This window comes from Garra rufa, chromosome 10, assembly GCF_049309525.1.
Source record: "Garra rufa chromosome 10, GarRuf1.0, whole genome shotgun sequence".
Taxonomy (NCBI): Eukaryota; Metazoa; Chordata; class Actinopteri; order Cypriniformes; family Cyprinidae; genus Garra; species Garra rufa.
Window position 1 is genome coordinate 43,064,987 of NC_133370.1, and position 18,883 is coordinate 43,083,869.

At 36.3% G+C, this 18,883-nt stretch overlaps 1 protein-coding gene across 1 annotated transcript; it reads left to right on the top strand.

Annotated features, from left to right (window-relative positions):
• Positions 1-2,585: 2,585 nt before the first annotated feature.
• On the top strand, positions 2,586-16,787 carry LOC141344262 (phosphoglucomutase-1-like). Its single transcript, XM_073849093.1, has 11 exons — positions 2,586-2,882; positions 4,091-4,253; positions 6,463-6,609; positions 6,714-6,839; positions 11,242-11,432; positions 11,529-11,683; positions 11,774-11,889; positions 12,987-13,122; positions 13,209-13,392; positions 13,497-13,631; positions 16,089-16,787. Exons 1-11 carry the CDS (start codon positions 2,625-2,627, stop codon positions 16,176-16,178), a joined length of 1,701 nt encoding a protein of 566 aa, XP_073705194.1. The 5' UTR covers positions 2,586-2,624; the 3' UTR covers positions 16,179-16,787.
• The last annotated feature ends 2,096 nt before the right edge of the window (positions 16,788-18,883 follow it).

Consider the following 18,883-nt stretch of genomic DNA (forward strand, 5'->3'; position numbering starts at 1 on the left):
TTGTCCACCCGCCTCTTGAGGATTGACCACAAGTTTTAAGATCTGGGGAGTTTCCAGGCCATGGACCCAAAATTTCAATGTTTTGGTCCCCGAGCCACTTAGTTATCACTTTTGCCTTATGGCACGGTGCTCCATCGTACTGGAAAATGCATTGTCCTTCACCAAACTGTTGTTGGATTGTTGGAAGAAGTTGCTGTTGGAGGGTGTTTTGGTACCATTCTTTATTCATGGCTGTGTTTTTGGGCAAAATTGTGAGTGAGCCCACTCCCTTGGATGAGAAGCAACCCCACACATGAATGGTCTCAGGATGCTTTCCTGTTGGCATGACACAGGACTGATGGTAGCGCACACCTTTTCTTCTCCGGACAAGCCTTTTTCCAGATGCCCCAAACAATCGGAAAGAGGCTTCATCAGAGAATATGACTTTGCCCCAGTCCTCAGCAGTCCATTCGCCATACTTTTTGCAGAAGATCAATCTGTCCCTGATGTTTTTTTTGGAGAGAAGTGGCTTCTTTGCTGCCCTTCTTGACACCAGGCCATCTTCCAAAAGTCTTGGCCTCACTGTGCGTGCGGATGCGCTCACACCTGCCTGCTGCCATTCCTGAGCAAGCTCTGCACTGGTGGCACTCCGATCCCGCAGCTGAATCCTCTTTAGGAGACGATCCTGGCGCTTGCTGGACTTTCTTGGACGCCCTGAAGCCTTCTTAACAATGCAGTGGAAAGTTTTTTTCAGGATTAAGTTCATTTTCATGGCAAAGAAGGACTATGCAATTCATCTGATCACTCTTCATAACATTCTGGAGTATATGCAAATTGCTATTATAAAAACTTAAGCAGCAACTTTTCCAATTTCCAATATTTATGTAATTCTCAAAACTTTTGGCCACGACTGTAGTCCACAAGAAAAAAAAAATAGTTGAAATTAAAAATTTACCCCGTTCAAAAGTTAACATACACTTTATTCTACTGTGTTGTTACCTAAATGATACACAGCTGAGATTTTTTTGATAGTGATAGTTATTTATGAGTCCCTTGTTTGTCCTGAACAGTCAAGCTGCCTGCTGTTCTTTAGAAAAATCCTCCCACAAATTCTTTGATTTTTTCAGCATTTTTGTGCATATAAACACTTTCCAGCAATGACTGTACAATTTTGATCTTTTTTGATCTTTTCACACTGAGGACAACTGAGTGACTCATATGTTACTATTACAGAAAGTTCAAACACTCACCGATGCTTAAGAAGGAAAAAATAATGTATTAAGAGCAGGGGGTGAAAACTTTTGAACAGAATGGAGATGTGTACATTTTTCTTATTTTGCCAAAATATCTTTTTTTTTTTTCATTTAGTACTGCCCTTCAGAAGCTACAGAATAAAACATGTTACCCAGAAAACAAAATAAGTGAAATCTACCATGATCTTCAGTTTCAAAAAGTTTTCACCTTCTGGCTCTTAATGCATTGCATTTCCTTCTTAAGCACCAGTGAGCATTTAAATCTTCTGTACTAGTTGTAAAGGAGTCCCTCAGTTGTCCTCAGTCTGAAAAGATGGTTCTTAAAATCAAACAGTCATTATTGGAAAGGGTTCAAATACACAAAAATGCTGAAAAAAACAAAGAATTTGTGGGACCAGAAGGATTTTTCTGAAGAACAGCGGCCAGTTTAACTGTTTAGCTTAAACAAGAACTCTAGTGAACAACTATCACTAAACAACAACAACAACAAAAAAACACAGCTGTGGATTATTCAGGTAACAACACAGTATTAAGAATCAAGTGTATGTAAACGATATGTAAATGTCTTTCATGTGAAATATCTTATTCAGGTCAGGACTAAATAAAAAAACAACATGCATTTTGTTTGACCCCTTTTATTTTGTTAAAATAATTAACATTTTGCAAACTCTGCAAGGTGTATGTAAACTTTTGACCTCAACTGTATATTTTATTTCCATAAAAAATACTAGATTTCTTTCTTTCTTTCTTTCTTTCTCCGAACTGACCTGGTCTTGTTGCAGTAAGAACTTACCCTGGGTCTTTTTTTATTCAGTCAATTCTGGAGCCAGCTAAACCACCTGTTACAATCAACACATCAACACAGAAATTTCATCCTTATGGATTTTAGAGGTGCTGCAGTCTAAAGCCAAACCCCTATCTGTCACCAAACGCCATCCAGCTATCAAACTACATGGCACGTTTTTCATTAGCCGCTCGAATCTTGTATAATCCAGGGAGATTTACAGTAGCATACGTCAAAACAATTCATGTAATGTTTACAGGCAGATCATCCTGGGCTTATTCACTCAGCATCAGCTCTATTTAGCTTCTGAGTAACTGCTAGGTAAATACCACACATGAATGAGGCCTCGCCGACCATCTTTTGCATCTGCCTCAACAGGCCTCCGGAGGCAAGCTTGTCTGACAGTGATCCCCATGCACATGTGTGACAAGCCGTCTTCGGTTACCAAGTTTATTTTTAGCCTGTTAACAGCCTCAATCCAACTCTGGGGAATGCCATAAGGGCACAAGGCTTTTCCTGCTTCTCCTCCTGACCCAGTCACTCTCTCTCTCCCTCCTCTGAGAGGAGCTAACAGCTTCTCCTTTATTCTTCCTCAACGGATTGGAGCAATGAACGATAGTCCCTTGCAAGTGCTGACTTTGCCTACTTCTCCGTACCCCGACCAGAGGCCTGGAACCAACGGCCTGAGGAAGAAGACCCATGTTTTCCAGTCTAAAAAGAACTACCTGCACAACTTCATTCAATGCATCTTCTCCTCCATCGACCTGCGGGACAGGCAGGGCTCTATTGTGGTGGTGGGTGGAGATGGACGCTACTTCAACTCGACTGCCATTCAGGTCATAGTGCAGATGGCCGCTGCTAACGGGGTCAGTTGCGATTCTTAAAGTGTGCTTTCTTACGAGGAACAGTGAGCAAATAATAATTAGAATTTAGAATCATTACAGGCACCTGTCATTCTAATGCATCATTACACCTGCACTGTATTCTTGTACTTTGATGGCAAGAAATAGGAAAGAAGCTCTAATGGAGCTGGTTTGTTTCTGGTCGATTTCCAGTTTTAAATGTGCCACAAAAGATATTTATTCTTGAAACAGTTGTCAGGTACATATATTTAGGGCATGTTACAAGCAAATGGTGATACGGTCTTTAATAGATTTCTAATTTTGCCAATTAGATCTGGCACAGACGGAAAGAACATGTTGATCTGGTGAAGACTATTACCACTCTGCACTTTTTAGAGCAAAATTGTGCTCAACTTTGGCCTCCTTTCTGGTGTTATATGCAATTAAAAGTCTAGATATGTCAGAAAGTTTATTATAAGACTATAATTTCTAGCTGAAATGTATGGTTACACTTTATTTTTATAGTCCACTATACATTCTACTAACTTAAAGACACTTTGCAACTTCATGTCAACTAACTCGCATTAGAGTATTAGACTGTTAGGTTATGTTTTGGGTTAAAGTTAAGGTTAGGGTTAGTAGAATAAGTAGACATATACTTGGAAAGTTCCTTATAGTCAGCAGAATTTCTAATATGTGATCCTGGACCACAAAACCAGTCATAAGTAGCATGGGTATATTTGTAGCAATAGCCAAAAATACATTGCATGGGTCAAAATGATCAATTTTTCTTTTATGCCAAAATAGGATATTAAGTAAAGATCATATTCCGTGAAGATATTTTGTACATTTCCTACCATAAATATATAAAAACTGATTTTTTTTATTAGTGATATGCATTGCTAAGAACTTCATTTAGACAACTAATAAGGTGATTTTCTCAATATTTTGATTTATTTATTTATTTTTATTTTTTTGCACCCTCAGATTGCAGATTTTCATATATTGTCCTATCCTAACAAACCATACATCAAAAAAAGCTTATTTATTCAGCTTTCAGATGATGTATTAATCTCAGTTTTGATAAAATTGACCCTTATGAGTGGTTTTGTGGTCCAGGGTCGCATATGGACTATCAAAATGAAGTGTTACCAAATTTATACATTATTTTTCTGAAATGATGACTAGTAACAGATGGTGTTTTATTTAACATGGGCTGATGAATTTTGTAGGTGGGTCGTGTTGTGATCGGTCAGAATGGCATCATGTCGACGCCGGCTGTGTCGTGTGTGATCAGGAAGATCAAAGCTATTGGTGGCATTATTCTTACAGCCAGTCACAACCCTGGAGGACCTGACGGAGACTTTGGCATCAAATTCAATACTGCCAATGGAGGTACAATGGCTCACATGTGATTATGAAGATGAAGGAAAGATGTCTATATAATAGTTTACCCAAAAATCAGTGACAGAAATAAGATACAATATGGATGTTAGGACATAAGTTATGATCATAAAGAGTTATTTCCTACTGACTCATGGCAGTTCAGCACGATTCTGCTCAAATTTCTATTATACTATTCATGTGACATTTTACTTCAGAGTTGATTTGTATATCTTAATATTCTATGTGTTAATTCTCATCACTTAACACATTACTTTAACCTTTTTAAACCTTTTAACCTTTTAAAATTTAAAAAGTAAAATACTATATTGATCAACTCTATATATTTATAATGCATTTAGAGTTTATGTGTATATTGGCCTACAGAATTGGTCCAAACTGCTGTCCCACAACCAAAAAACACATTTAAAAAGCATTTATGTATTCAAATTTTAGATGTTTACCAAGATCCTTTTTATTAGCTATTGAAACCCACAATAATATTTAAAATATCAGTAAGCCTAATATATATCAAATCATCATTTATTGGGTACCTGCAATTCGGAGGTGGCTATCACTACCGTAACAGTCACGACCAAAACATGTCATCATTGTTTCGGTAGTGACAAAAGGGAACACATCATCCTTTATATGGGGGAAATAAACAAAATGTTAGTACAGTTATGCACATTTTCAGAATGCAAGTTAAAATTCTGTGTGATGTGGTTGCTACCAAAACATTACTGTCACTACCGAAAATGTGACCGAAACATGGGATGTTTTGTCCAAAATAAAATATACTAAATTATGAGCTAAGATGTTATGATCATGTTTGTTTCAATGCATATTAAAGCTAATAAATCTTTAAGTTTGAAATCAGTATGATCATCTTTTTGCCTTTCACAAAGAAAAACTGGATTAAAAATACAACAAATTTCATAAATTACACTTGAAATATTGTTAAAAAAAAAGTAAAAAAAAAAAAAAAAAATTTACAATGTATAACTCTTCTAATTAAATTATATTTTATTGTGTTTCAGTAGAGACACATTTTGGGAGAGGACAAATATTCCAAAACTTTCTGAGAATTAACTGCACAATTACTAGAAATGTCTAACTTGGATATTATACAATTTGCATATATACTTACAATTTTTTTGGAAAATCACACTTTTTTTTCAAAAAGTTTCCAACTTTGACTTTGGACCAGTTCCATAGAATATCTCATATATGTATACATCATGCACAAGTTCAGAGTCAGTAAGGTTTTTAAAGTAAATGTAAGATTTTGAAAAAACTTTTAAGCAGCATGAATGCATCAAAAAGAGTAAAAGTAAAAATTACTGAAAGTTACTTAAAATTATATTTCAAATAATTGCAGTTTCTTTGCAAAACTTTCAAAAGTCCTAAAAAAATATTTCTTGAGCAGCAAATTAGAATGCAATCAGAATGATTTCTGAAGGATCATGTGACACTGAAGACTGGAGTACTCATGCTGAAAATTCAGCTTTAACATCATTCAAATCTAAAGTAGTTATGTTAAATTTTAATACATTTTTTACACAGTATTAATGTTTTTTCTGTATTTTAATGATAATGTGTGTGTGTGTGTGTGTGTGTGTGTGTGTGTGTGTGTGTGTGTGTGTGTGTGTGTGTGTGTGTGTGTGTGTGTGTGTGTGTGTACCTGGTATTCATCACGTTGTGGGGACCAAATGTCCCCACAAGGATAGGAATACCAGTGGATTTTGACCTTGTGGGGACATTTCTTAGGTCCCCATGAGGAAACAGGCTTATAAATCATGCACAATGAGTTTTTTTGAGGAAGTAAAAGTATGCACAATCTCCTGTGAGGGCTAGGTTTAGGTGTAGGGTAGGTGTAGGGCGATAGAAAGTACGTTTTGTACAGTATAAAAACCATTACGACTATGGAATGTCCCCATAAAACATGTAAACCCAACGTGTGTGTGTGTGTGTGTGTGTGTGTGTGTGTGTGTGTGTGTGTGTGTGTGTGTGTGTCTGTGTGTTTAAATACAATACACACAATTTAAAATAAATACATACAATTGTTAGTTTTAATCTAATAAAAAATAGGGAGGGTCATTATGCAAAAAAAAGCACTTGGGGTGAAATTTAAATCTCCCTGACAGATCAAATATTACAAGGTAGACCCCAAACTTAAACTAAACATATAGTTTAATGAACTATTATATGTTTTATTTAGGTCCAGCACCAGAGGCTGTCACAAACAAAATCTTCCAGCTGAGCAGAACTATAGAGGAGTTTGCCATCTGTCCTGAACTCAGAGTCGATCTGGGGACTATCGGCAAGCAGTCCTTTGACCTGGAGAACAAATTTAAACCTTTTACAGGTAACAACACTTACAACTACTAAGCTTTCGATTCAAAAGAATGGCGTATTTTTATAAGAAATGAACAGAATGGATGCATATCCTGTTCATATTTGGTCATGCAGTGGAAATTGTGGATCCAGTCGAATCCTATGCCAACTCACTGAGGAACATCTTCGATTTTGCTGTTCTAAAGGAGCTTCTGTCAGGAGACAATCACATACAAATCCGTCTAGATGCCATGCATGGAGGTGAGGAACCATATTTCTTTCCACTGATATAGAAACAGACTGATATAGCCATTGAGTTACCAGCATAGCCAACGCTTCATCAAGTCCATTTCCCACATTTTGAAAAGAGCATTTAGAGCAGCAGCTGCATCTACTTAATGGACCGAGATGCTTCCATGTGTGCCAGTTGGATAGGGATGAGTTTAGGCTTGCATTGCTGCCTGCTTCTGAGTGAGATTGAGTTTCCATATGAGCGGTGATCTGAATGATTAAGACGAGCCATCTGACATAACACTAAAACCAAGCATGGCTCTCCACTTTCAAGGAGTAACACCATCTCACATTGATGAGCCCCTTGAAATTAAAGGAATCTTCTGCATTCATGCGTATGACATTCGAGCTGTAAAGTTTGACTAGGTGGATTAACTGCTATGCTTACAAATGGAGGTTACGGGTAGAGTCTGTTTTATGTAACCAGTTCTGCAATTAGTAATTAAAGGAGTCATCGGATGCAAAATTCACTTTTACATGTCGTTTGAACTGAAATGTGTCTTAGCAGTGTGTGTACACAACCACACTATAATGATAAAAATCCACTCAGTGTTTTTTTAATCCCCATAAATCATAACCACTTTCACAGATCAAGCCATTCACATACTTTTGGAAAAGTGGCATAGTTTTGCACAGGCCCCTCCCATGATTGTTGATTGACACTGACATTTTAGCACAGACCCACGCTGAGTGAGCTGTAAACAGTTCGCCATTGTTTTGGCACCGGAGCAGGAGTAGACAAGAATAGACAAGATGTGTTGTTGGATGTAATAATGAACATAGCAGTCATTATTTACTCCCGACATCTGAGCCGCTGAAGACGCAGTGGATTACTTTCGTTTTTGAAGGGAATGTGCCCCCCAATCTACCTACATTGTGTCTGTGTTCGCACAAATCATTTGTGATGCAGCTTCACCCAGAGCCGGATTAACGCAAAGGCAAACTAGGCACGTGCCTAGGGCCCGATTGGCGGGATGGGGCCCAGACAGAGGGCAAAAAAAAAAAAAAAAAAAAAAAAAATAATAATAATAATAAAAATAAAATAAAATGTACAAATGTCCTATCTACAATTTATTTCAATATTTATTAATTAACTAAAAATAGTGACAATGTTTATCTTAACCATAGACTGTTACATTACGTCACATTAACGCCAGCCCATGACTGTATATATACAAAGTATAGTCTTTGATATATAGCAGTGACCCGCGGTTGCGAATAAAAAAATATTTTTAATGATATTCAGGTCGCGGACGGTCTGGTCGTTTGAAATAAAGATGCCAATTAAACCTTTGTAATTTATATAGTACTAGACACGATTTTCTATGAAATATATACTTATTGGCTGAATAATATTTACCTTTTGAATGTTAAGCGTTATTAACTGTAGAATAAATGCTGAGGCGGGACAAAATGCCTGATTTCCCAACAGGTTGTACTGAGCAATGTCATTGTACCATTTTTATAGGCTACTATAGGCCTATATATAGAATTATTAGACACATTTCACTATGTCTTTTCAAATGCCTAGGTCTGTTTAATTTCCTTAATTATAAAATTTCTAGCAGTATTTTAAACGTTTATTCAAGCAATAATATATAAATTACCTCATATGCTTGTTTAAAACAGGGATTAATAACGAAATCCACGTAAAAACGGTATGTTTTCTTTACATTTCCACAGAGCGAAACGAACGAAATTAAACATTACTAATAAATTCAAAGCACTATAATTTCCTTATTCATTTGATAAAACTATTAATATATATAAAATAATATTATTTTGTCATATTCGTGATTCCTGAATTTATATATGAAAACTTCGTTTTGAAGTGCATTCATTATGTTTGTATAAGAAAATTCGTTAACCTAGACTATTAGCCTAAATTGATTTAAATATTCTTGATAATTTTTAGAAAAAGTTAAAAGTTAAGAAAAAAGGAATTAGCTTGTAGTCTATATATATTTAGGGCTACAGGCTAATATTTTTCTTAACTTTTATTACACTGTAGATCGAAATAAAATGATTCTTGATCATATTTAACATTGCAGAATCACTGACATAATTTAGAGTATTTCGAAAACTTAACTAATCTGTATAATGGAAATACAAAATAAATCACAAGAACAATCTGTATTTTTCTTCTAATCAAGAACATTTCTTTTGACAAAATTACCTAATTAATGCCGAATGATGTTTGACAGTGAACGCATCTCCACCGCATAGCTGCATATAATCGCTGGCGTCAGTCGCAAATATTAAACATGCGGGTCAGGAAGCGGGTCGGGTACAATTTACTTTACTTTTTTTTTTTTTTTTTTTTTCGGTCCGAGTTGCGGGCGGGCTAGTTCAAAACATCGGTCGGGTTCGGGTTGTATGTACATTGACCCACGCATCACTGATATATATATAGAGGCGCCAGCTAAACCAGATAAAGTTATTTGCTCTGTTTACATAGTTTACTGACACCTATTGGTTATTTACTGGTACTACTGCCTTAACAATGACACTCCCAATGGATAAGATGAGGATAATTTAATAGCATTTAATAGAGCCGTGTAATGACAATAATGAATATAAAAAAATAGTCTGATAGACTGTTTAATATACAACACATTACTTATTTTGGCATACAAACAACCAATTTGTAACCAAAGACTAGGCTATGTAAAATGTGAATTAACTTTTATTAGTAACTTTGGTAAGTTTCAGATTTCAATTCATAAATAACATCGATGGAGGGGGCCCAAAAAATGCAGCCTGCCTAGTGTAGTCCATTTATTTAATCCGGCTCTGGCTTCACCTACAGAAGAAGTGAGTATAAGGGTTTTTATGAATCTTTGCAAATCGTCTTTCCTAATATTGTGCTAGTTATCAAATTTCATGGCTAAAGTTTACAGTCTTGGAGGGACTGAGGGAAGAGAGGGGCAGAGTGAGCAGAGCTCATTAGCATTTAAAGGGACATGCACTGAAACAGCTCACTGTAAACAGAGCTGTTTTTGACAAGGTAAAAAGGTGTTGTTTTACACTACCATTGAGAATTTTTAACCAAAGTTTGGTTTAGACTTTTACTAAAGATCCTATAGAATCATTTTAACTTGTGGATGATCCCTTTAAAGAACACAGATGCATTTAGATCATTTCCATAAAGACCAATGCATTTCACCAAGAAAATCAAAAAGTAGAGATTTTAGCTCATTTAGCTGCAGTGTGTATGTGGCCAGTGTTTGCCTTCCATTGTTAATTCCTCAATGGTTGTGTAAAACACCCTTTTTACCATCTTTGTTCACAGCGAGCTGTTTCAGCGCATGTCTCTTTAAATGATAATGAGCTTTGCTCACCCCGCCCCTTTCTTCCATTTTTTGTGTGGCGCGTTACCATCAAAAACAAACTAATCCATTGCATCCTCAGTGGCTCTAATGTCGGGAGAAAATTAAGACTTTTCGGTTTACATTTACACCCAACTACAAACACCTGCATTGTCTTCGAGACATTGTTGGAGAAAATGGTGGACAGTGTACAAATATGCTAATACAGGACAGTCCGTCGGAGGTCATAGGCAGGGCCTGAGCAATATAACATATACAAACGACTTGATAATTGTAATTGTTTTTCTCAAGGCGTTAAATACGTACTACAAGTACATTTCACTGCAGTTTCCAACTGAAATGAACACTAGAGGCGGTTAAACAGTGAGCACTTGATTACAGTTATGATTACAGCTCCCTATGTTTTACTTTCTGGACATAACAATCTTGCTTGGGAGCTCAGCCAGCATGGAATTGGACTTAGGATGTGAAAATTTGGGTATGAATCCTGTGAAAAACATGACTAACGATGAAAAAGCCAAAAGATGACAGATCGAAAAACAAAGTGGCATTCTTTGCGATTGTGTTTCAGGTCACATGCACTTTTATTCATACTATCAGGTAGGTTTAGGTGTAGTGGAGATGCTAAGTTTTTTTTAAACGTCAAGGAGCATTAGAGTTATAGCGCCATTCAATGGAGATTTCAAATTTGAATTTGAGGTCACATAAAATGTACCATATGTACGATAATCTATTCTGGGGGGAAAATAAAACAGTCTTTTAGTGCCACTCAATGGAAATTTCACATCAAATATGTCACGAAACTTACATGGCAGTCTGTATTTCACGCCGTGTGAAAAAGTTCCCATGGGTACATTTCGTCATGAGATCAGGTTGAATAATTGAGATTGTTTCGTTTTTTGGGGATTAAAAAAGGAGTGAATGGATTTTTATCATTGTAGGGTGGCTGTGTGCACACACGGCTAAGACACATTCATATGCAAATCCCATTTGGAATCAAAACTGAATTTTTAACTCTTGTTGAACTTCCATTGGTTCTGCAGTGGCTGGGCCATATGTGAAGAAAATCCTGTGTGAGGAGCTGGGCTCCCCTGCAAATTCAGCCATTAACTGTGTACCTCTGGAAGACTTTGGAGGATGCCACCCAGACCCCAACTTGACCTATGCCACTGACCTTGTTGAGACGATGAAGAGTGGAGAATATGACTTCGGAGCTGCTTTTGATGGTGACGGTGTAAGTGTTGAGACTCTGAGACCTTGAGCGAAAGTGCTCAAGGGACAGTCAGCATAACATTCTCTTGACCCTGGCCTCCTCTCTTTCTCTTTCTAGGACCGTAATATGATCCTCGGGAAGCACAGCTTCTTTGTGAACCCCTCCGACTCAGTTGCCGTCATTGCTGCGAACATCTTCTGCGTTCCTTACTTCCAGCACACAGGTGTAAGAGGCTTTGCTAGGAGTATGCCCACCAGTGCCGCTCTGGACATGTGAATATTACTCCTAAATGTTTCACACTAGTAAAGATGCACACTTCACAGGAACAATAGCATCTCCACTCACTCTGCTGTTTTTCCCAGGGTGGCCAGAGCCACCAAGATCCAGCTATATGAGACCCCAACCGGGTGGAGGTTTTTTGGGAGTTTGATGGACGCAGGACGTCTCTCATTGTGTGGGGAGGAAAGTTTTGGCACAGGTAAAAGAAATACCCACAACAGAATGTGTATAAACAGAGATACACTCTTAAAAAAAGTTGTTTATTGGCACTGATGATTCCATGAAGAATTTTTAAAGGGGTCATCTGATGCAAAACTCACTTTTACATGTTGTTTGCACATTAATGTGTGTTGGCAGTTTGTGTACACAACCATCCTACAATGATACAAATCCCCCAGTGGTATTTTTTAATCTTTAAAAGTAATATCCCCTTTTTAAAATCAGGTCATTCTCAGCTTCTTGTCGCTGCGATGACACACCGACAGAGGCCACTCCCACGATAGTTGATTGACATGAGTGCCTTACCTTAGACACGCCCTCACCGAGCTGAAACAGTCTGACTCCGATCACCATTGTGTGACTCAGGTGCAGGGGAAGACAAGAATGTCTCAGATTGAGCGATTGAGGTGTTGTTCTGTTGTTGGATGTAATAATGAACATAGCAGTCGTCATTTACTCCCGACATCTGAGCCACTGAAGACACAGAGGATTAAAGTTACTTTCGTTTTTGAAAGGAAAGCGCCGATCCTGATCTACATATGCGTCTATGTTTGTGCAAATCATTCGTGATGCAGCTTTACCCACAGCAGAAGTGAGTATAAGGGTTTTTTTATGCATCTTTGCAAATTGCCTTTCTTAATCATGTGCTGGTTAGCAAGTTTTGCAGCTAAACGAGGCTAAATGCGGCTAAAGTAAACATACCGGCTCGTCATCCCATGGCAGAGAGGGGCGGGGCGAACAGAGCTCATTAGCATTTAAAGGAACATGCAACAGAATAGCTCGCTCTAAAAAGGGCTGATTTTGACAAGGTAAAAAGAGTGTTTTAACCAAAGTATGTTATAGACTTCTTATTAAGACCCTAAAGAATCATATCAACTTGTGGAAAATGGGCATCCGATGACCCCTTTAACTTGGATGGAATCTTTCCATTGTGTAAAAGTTTCTTTATAATGGAAAAACATTCTTTACACTCTTAAAAATAGGTTTCAAAAGGGGTTTTCACAGCAATGCCGTAGAAGAGCCATTTGTGGTTCCTCAAAGAACCTTTTTTCATTTCCTCAAAATTCTTCTCCATAGGTTCAGATTACATACGGGAGAAGGATGGGCTTTGGGCAGTGCTAGCATGGCTGTCCATCCTAGCGGTGAGGAGGCAAAGTGTAGAAGACATTATGACAGACCACTGGAAAACCTATGGGAGGAACTACTATACCAGGTGGACTATCAATTAAAGATGCCTTTTAAATATACAGTATAGTCTGACATTTGGTTATAGATTGATGGCATATTTATACATGACAGATTTGACTATGAGGAAGTGGATTTAGATGCGGCTGTGGAGATGATGTTGGATCTGGAGCTGATGATTTCAGACAGGGCATTTATTGGGCAAGTGTTTAGTGTGGGGGAAAAGAAATACCAAGTGGAGGCAGCAGACAATTTTGAGTACAGCGACCCTGTGGATGGAACCATTTCAAGAAATCAGGTAATATAGCGGATCCTCTCGCAGGTCACAGGGATACTGTTATTATATAATAAATTGTATAAATTACAACATTAATGTTAAGAACATGTAAACATTCTCTGTAGGGTTTGAGGATCGTTTTTAAAGGAGGCTCTCGTATCATCTTTCGTCTCAGTGGGACCGAAAGTTTCGGAGCCACAGTTCGTCTGTATATCGATGGTTATGAGAAAGATATAAACAAGCTCTTTCAGGACCCACAGGTAAATTACTTTTACTTGTAATTAGATTACATTTTAAAATACTTGTAATCAGACTGCATTTACTTTTTAGTGATTACATGATATTATTGATTACATATTCACACAATAGCAAATAAATGATCCATGAGGGTTTTCTCAACATGCATCAACTACTGATGAACACGTTCCTTTTTATTTAAACTATCAGTAACACTTTATTTTAAGGTGTCCTTGTTACACGTTACATGTACTTACTATTATAGTAACAATAAATTATGCATAATTACATGCAAGTAACCCGAAAACAAACCCTAATCCTAACCCTAACCATATAGTAAGCACATGTGGTTAAGTAATATTACTCAGTACTTAAATCTATAATTACACTGTAACAAGGATACCTTAAAATAAAGTGCAACCGAATATCATTCAGTGGGTTATGTCTTTTGATCGCTTTTCTTTCAAACACATTAAAATGCACAAATTTACATTATTTCTCATTTACATGTAATGCAGGGATAGCCAAACTATTTTTTCAGATGAACATATTTCACCTATAAAGTTACTTGAAGTATCCAAGAGAGAATTCAAGGTAGTAAGTTAGTAATTATGTAACACATTTGCATGTTCACAGTTCTCATGGAGGTAAGCAAATAAAATATTTCATCTTTTTTAGTGTTTTGTTTTGATTGTTATTTAAATGTAACATTTCACTCACAAACCCCCTGCAGTTCCTTAAACGAACCAGTTTGGGAAACCTTAACGTAATGTTTAATGCACTTTTGCAATGTTTCATTCCCTTTGCATTTTTATATCAATATGGTCAAGATTATCCTAAAAAAATAAATATGATAAACGAGTTCAAAAGTAATATATACACTTGAAGTCAAACGTTTACGTACACCTTGTAGAATCTGCAAAATGTTAATTATTTAACTAGCACGGACCTGAATAAGATATTTCACATAAAAGATGTTTACATATAGTCCACAAGAGAAAATAGTTGAATTTATGAACATGACCCCATTCAAAAGTTTACACCCCCTCGATTCTTAATACTGTGGTGCTACCTGAATGATCCACAGTTGTGTGGTTTTTTTTTTTTGTTTTTGTTTTTTGTTTAGTGATAGTTGTTCATGAGTCCCTTGTTTGTCCTGAACAATTAAACTGCCTGCTGTTTTTCTGAAAAATCCTTCAGGTCCCACAAATTATTTGGTTTTTCAGCATTTTGGTGTATTTGAACCCTTTCCAACATTATATGATTTTGAGATCCATCTTTTCACACTGAGGACAACTGAGGGACTCATATGCAACTATTACAGAAGGTTCAAACGCTCACTGATGCTCCAGAAGGAAAAAATTATGCATTTAGAGCCAGGGGTGTAAACTTTTGAACAGAATAAAGATGTGTACATTTTTCTTATTTTGCCTAAATATCATGTTTTCATTTAGTACTGCCCTTTAGTTGCTACAGAAGATATTTACATGTTTCCCAGAAGACAAAATAGGTCGAATTTACCCTGATCTTCAAATTCAAAAAGTTTTCACCCCCGGTTCTTAAAGAATTATTTCACCTCCAGAACAAAAATTTACAGATAATTTTCTCACCCTCTTCTCATCCAAGATATTCATGTCTTTCTTTCTTCAGTCGTAAAGAAATTATGTTTTTTTTTTTTTAAAAGGAAAACATTTCAGGAATTTTCTCCAAATAGTGGACTTCAACAGTGTCTGCGAGTTTGAACTTCCAAAATGCAGTTTCATTTTCTAAACGATCCCAGCTGAGGAATTAGAGTCTTATCCAGTGAATCGATCTATCATTTTCTTAAATAAATGAATATTTATACACTTTTTAACCACAATTGCTTGTCTTGTATAGCTCCGGTTCAATAGTTAGGGTATGTCGAAAAACTCCCATCTCAGTTTCTCCTCCAACTTCAAAATCATCCTGCATCACTGCAGAAGTACCAACCAAGTGTTTACAAAGTGAACGTGCAAAGAGGATCAAACACCCTTTACAAAAAAAGGTAAAACATTGAAAGATTTTGAAGTATTGAGAAATCAAGTGTATGTAAACTTTTGATCAGGGTCATTTTTATCAAATCAACTATTATTTTCTCTTGTGGACTATATGTAAACATAATTAATATGAAGTTATCTTATTCAGGTCAGTACTAAATGAAAAAATAGCATGCATTTGGTATGATTCCTCTTTGGTAAAATAATTAACATTTTGCAAATTCTGCCTGGTGCAAATAAACATTTGATTTCACCTGTAAGTAATAAAAAAATAGTCTGATTATATTAAATGTCTAATGTAGCCTAGTGGATTACGTTACTAACTACAATTTTTTATCATGTAACGTTAAATTTGGAATCGGTAACGGACAGCCCCGCACTGTTCATACGTAAATCTTACCGTACACATTTTAAAACAAGCAAAAAACGTTCAAAGTAATAAGTTGTTTTTTTCTGTCATAGGTGGCGCTGGCGGAGCTCGTCACCATTGCCCTGCAGCTTTCACAGATACATGAAAGAACCGGACGAAGAGGCCCTACTGTTATTACATAATTATATTATATGTCATTTTTACATTTTCTTTTTCTTTTTTTTTTTTTTTACATTTCTTTCAGCGAAAAGTATAATTGCAGCATTTTCTCGCACTATCACAACGAGAGAACGTGTACAGACGTTCTCGCATCAGTTACCACTGCTTAGCTTATGAATATTAATTACGTCACTTGACGCTCTAGAAGGTTACCGAGCAACGTGCCCAAGACGCAATTAATATTCATGAGTTAAACACTGACTAAAGTTGTGTTCGTGAACGTGCTGCCCAACGACGAACACTTATAAACAAACTCTGATCGGAAGCTGAAGTGTGATATTTTGGTTGAAATAACTGAAATGAGACGTAGCTGTGACTGACAGGTAACTAGATTTTATAAAAGAGTAAAATGTGCTATTCCAGCACTGATTGAGTGCAAATGATTCGTTCATTACGGGTTCTGATGTAAAGTCCTTAAAAAGAGTTGGGTAAACTTGCTTAAATTAGACTTTGTCGTAATATTGTTATATAAATTTGATACTGTATGCATTATACGTCTCTGTAAATCGTACTGAGCTGCTGTCTGTCTCTTTTATTTCATGTAGCAAATTCTGAATAAATATCATATTAGTTAACGTTTACTAGGCACTGGGCTAATAGCTTGTACATTTCATGCTTTTATTTTGTATCCCCCTAAATAACCTAATGTGTAGTTACAATCTAACATACAAGTGATAATGAAATCTCTCCTAAAGCTTCCTGTATGTCTTTAACCCTTTGTAGCTAAATGAAAAAAAAACCCTAATTATTGCTGAACTCATTTCAAATTACAATTTGTATTAATGATATAATTACTGGTTAAAACATGTAATCAACCAAATTATCCCTCACATTTCAACAGGTTACAGGCCATATGCACATATATTGTTTATACAGCAACCTAATTCACTCATTTTAAATTGTTCTCTTGCCTGCTGCTAAAGAAATCAGTAACAATGGAAGCTTATGACATTCCGTCCTGCCCTCAATCAACACAAGTCATGAAGAACAGCCAGGAGTTGGAGGGTAAGATACAAACACATCATTACAACTAAACAACATTTACAAAATCATATTGAGGCAATATCTTAAAACACTTTTTTTCACCTGTTAAAATACAGATGCTATAGGGCTGAAGTCAAGAGAGAGGCAAGACTATCTAATCTTAAGTCTCTTACTTTATTGTCTAGTTTTGTAATAAATATAAAACATACATGCTTTGTAAACAAACCATCTTCTCGTCTTTACAAGGCAAGTGTGTAGAATTGCCTTTGAGGAGTATCTCAACATATGGATGAGAATTGCCACCACTAACCCAGAACTTCTGATGGGAAGCGAATGTAAGTGATTTAATGTAAGAATGTACTTAAAGTGATAGAGTGGAATATGGTTGTGACCAAAATGATTAAATCACTAGTATTTTCAACAGATTAAAAATGCTTTTAAGTCAGTTCTTTCTATCTTTTGCTGTAGTGTGTCAGTAGGAAATATCACTTTACATTTCCAAACATTCATTTTGACATCTAATAATTCAGTGAGATTTTTGTTTGCTCTAGAACTTTGACAACAGCCAGTGCTGTTCTTATCTGATCTCATCATCATCATCATCATCATCATCATCATCATCATCATTCAGTCTGTCTGGAATGACATGAAGAAACAGAACAAACTGAGACAGACTCAATCCAGAAGAACTCTGAAAATGTCAACAAGATGCTTCAAGAGACCTACCTGCAAAATCCCTAAAAAAAAAACAATGACTAAGTGCACCTAGGGCAAAAGCTGTTTTGAACACAAAGGGTAGTTAAAGTTGATTGATAAAGAACATTTATTTGACAGCATCCTCATTTTACAGCATTTTTCCATAAGTGCCTACAACTTTTAGCAGTACTGTAGCTTTGCAGGTAAATTTCTTGAAGCATCTTGGAGACGTTGCCACAGTTCTTCTGGATTTTTAGTCTGTCTCATTTTTTTCTGTTTTATTATTTCATTCCAGACAGACTGAATGATGAGATCAGATCTCTGTGTGAAGCACTGGCTGTGGTCAAACTCCTTGTGCAAACAAAAATATCATACACTTTGCAGAATCTGTTCTGTAAAACATAAAATTTATAAAAATGACCCCATTCAAAAGTTTACATACACTTGATTCTTAATACTTTGTTACCTGAATGATTTTGTTTGTTTGTTCAGTGATAGTTGTTCATGAGTCTCATTTGTCCTGAACAGTTAAACTGAAAAATCCTTCAGGTCCCACAAATTCTTTGGTTTTTCAGCATTTTTGTGTATTTGAACCCTTTCAAATACAATGACTGTATGATTTTGAGATCCATCTTTTAAAACCACTTTTAGCTCGTGAAAATACTAGTGTTCTAATAACTTTATCCACCACAGTATAAACAGTGAGTATCAAATCTAATGTAAGTGCTTTATTTGCAATCTTTGCAACAAGCAATGAACTTTAATATGTAATATTTTTTTACAGTCTGATGTGGAGATGGTCTTCCAAAATTCATTGATATTCCTTATTTTAGATTCAGATGAGTTCATCAAATATACAGAGAGGTGTGCAGTCCGGTCAAATGGCAATAAGACAGATCATCTTATTAAAGCACGGCACAACATGTGAGTTGGTGTTTCCACTCATTGCATACAAGGTCAATCAGTTATTATTCAAAAAATAACTACA